This window comes from Guillardia theta (assembly GCF_000315625.1).
Source record: "Guillardia theta CCMP2712 unplaced genomic scaffold GUITHscaffold_73, whole genome shotgun sequence".
In the NCBI taxonomy this organism is placed as follows: Eukaryota; class Cryptophyceae; order Pyrenomonadales; family Geminigeraceae; genus Guillardia; species Guillardia theta.
Genome location: NW_005434601.1, coordinates 155,988 through 157,991, shown reverse-complemented (window position 1 = coordinate 157,991; position 2,004 = coordinate 155,988). Strand labels below are relative to the sequence as shown.

Genomic DNA, 2,004 nt, shown 5'->3' with positions numbered 1-2,004 from the left:
CCCCCCGAAGTCCCCCCAGAAGAAACCCCCCCCCCCCCCCCCCCCCCCCCCCCCCCCCCCCCCCCCCCCCCCCCCCCCCCCCCCCCCCTTTTTTACCCCTCCTCCCGTGTTTCGCCTGTTCAAATGGAGTCCACAATTTTTTCAGTTTTTTGGTTTTCCCCTCCCACCCGATCCTTCAGGGGTGAGCCCCCCAGCTATCAGCCCAGCTCACCGCGCACTCCTCTGGAAGGGAAGAAAATTTTTCCTCCGCAGCAGGGGATATTTTTTCTTTCTTTTTGCACCCGGACGTCAGGGGGGGGGGGGGGGGGGCAATGGGGAGAGGAGAGGAGAGGAGAGGAGAGGAGAGGAGAGGAGAGGAGAGGAGAGGAAAGGAGAGGAGAGGAGAGGAGAGGAGCGGGAAGTTTGGAGTGCAGGCTGTCACCGGAGCTGCTTGTTCAGACGCTCCTGCTCTCGCCTCCTCTCCTCCAGCTCCACCTGCAACGACCTTGAGCGCCTCTCCTTCCTTCCTCCTCTCCTCTTCGCTCACTTGCGCCTGAGCGAGCTCCTGCTCCTTCTTCTTTGCCATCTCCTCGTCGGCTGCTCATCCAGTCAACATCGCGCAGGATGGAGGAGGGGAGGAGGTCCAGGTCTCCTGCCTCCCTGCTCACCGTGTCCGCTCACTAGCTTCTCCTCCATCGCCTTCAGCTGGGTAGCCAGTCGCTCTCGCTCTCTGGCGTTCCCCTCCTTGAGAATGCAACTAGCAAAGTTGACAAGCAAGTTCCTACCTCTTCTCCTTGGCAAGTGCCTCCTCCTTGCGCCTAATCTCTGCCTCCGCCTTGTCCCTCTCCTGCCACGTCACGACCAGTCAGCCGTTCTACCCGCATCTCGTTCCTTCCCCGCACTTCTTGTCGCATGTTCTCTGCCCTTGCAAGCTCGTCCTTCTGCTGCTGCAGCTTGGACTTGACCTTGGCATCTCTTCAGCACCGCATCACCTCCCCTCCCGCTGTCTTCTCACCTCGTCCAGCTGATGGTTTGACATCTGCCGGACTGCGCTGGACCCGTGCGAACTTTGCGGGGCTGCAGGAGCTTCACCTGACTGCTGGGCCTCCAGCAAGGACTTGAGACGCAAGATCTCTTCCTGCAGCCTCGAAGTCTCAGAGATCGCGAAGGAGATGAACGAGCGAGGGAGGGGGATTGGAGGGGGAGGAGGCGAACGGGGCTGCTTCACCTGGAACTCCCTCAGCATCGCGTCCTTGGGGTCTTCGTTGATCCTCGGCTTGTTCTTGATGTTCTTGGCTCGGTTCGCGTACCTTGCCAAGTTTGAGAGAGGAGGGGATGGATGAGAGGGGCAGTAGTAGGAGGTGACGGGGTTAACAGTAAGCACTGGACGGAGGAGGGGAGAGGAGGGAAGTTGGAGGAGATGAGCGTGTAGGAGAGGAGGGAGAAGGGGGAAGAGAGTGGAGGGAAGGGGAGAGCAGAGCAGAGCAGAGGAGAGGAGAGGAGAGGAGAGAAGTACCTCAACGTGCTAAGAGTCTCATCGTAGTTGTAGTCTGCAACAGGAACATCAAAAATGCTGGGAGAAAAAACTTCTACGCACCTGCAGGGCCCAAGTTTGCCACCATGACAGTCTTGGTGTTTCCTCCTAGAGAATCCTTCGACGTGGTGTGAGAAGAGGGAAGGAGAGGGAGAGGGAGAGACTTGGAGGAGGCGCGTGAGTTTGGAGTCGCGATACGGCACTGGTGGCAGCAACAGACTGGTCAGAAGGAGTGACGTGTCAAGTCTCCCTCTTACCGTGACTTGTCTTGGAGTCAACTAACGCTGAGATCACATTGCCTGCAACAAAAATGAGTTGCGATGAGCAATACAGGGGATAAGGGGAGGAGGGAGGAGGGAGGAAGGAGGAGGAGAACCGAGGGCAGAAAGGGACAAGTTGATCTTAGTCGCCTCCTTCAAACGCTCGCCTGCAACATCATTAGACAATACAACAAAGAAAAGTGCTGGAGGAAGACTATGATGGTTAAGGAG

General features: G+C 57.9%; 1 protein-coding gene across 1 annotated transcript in view; it reads right to left on the bottom strand.

The window, feature by feature from the left end:
- Positions 1 to 797: 797 nt before the first annotated feature.
- GUITHDRAFT_158385 (hypothetical protein) overlaps positions 798 to 2,004 on the bottom strand; it is a gene marked incomplete at both ends in the record, with an annotated part of 4,227 nt that continues 3,020 nt past the window's right edge. Inside the window, 8 exons of the mRNA XM_005826610.1 lie at positions 798 to 952; positions 1,072 to 1,117; positions 1,208 to 1,289; positions 1,496 to 1,529; positions 1,577 to 1,631; positions 1,678 to 1,715; positions 1,771 to 1,812; positions 1,890 to 1,940. Of these exons, the coding sequence (XP_005826667.1) occupies positions 798 to 952; positions 1,072 to 1,117; positions 1,208 to 1,289; positions 1,496 to 1,529; positions 1,577 to 1,631; positions 1,678 to 1,715; positions 1,771 to 1,812; positions 1,890 to 1,940 (503 nt within the window). The remainder of the gene's footprint in view (positions 953 to 1,071; positions 1,118 to 1,207; positions 1,290 to 1,495; positions 1,530 to 1,576; positions 1,632 to 1,677; positions 1,716 to 1,770; positions 1,813 to 1,889; positions 1,941 to 2,004) is intronic.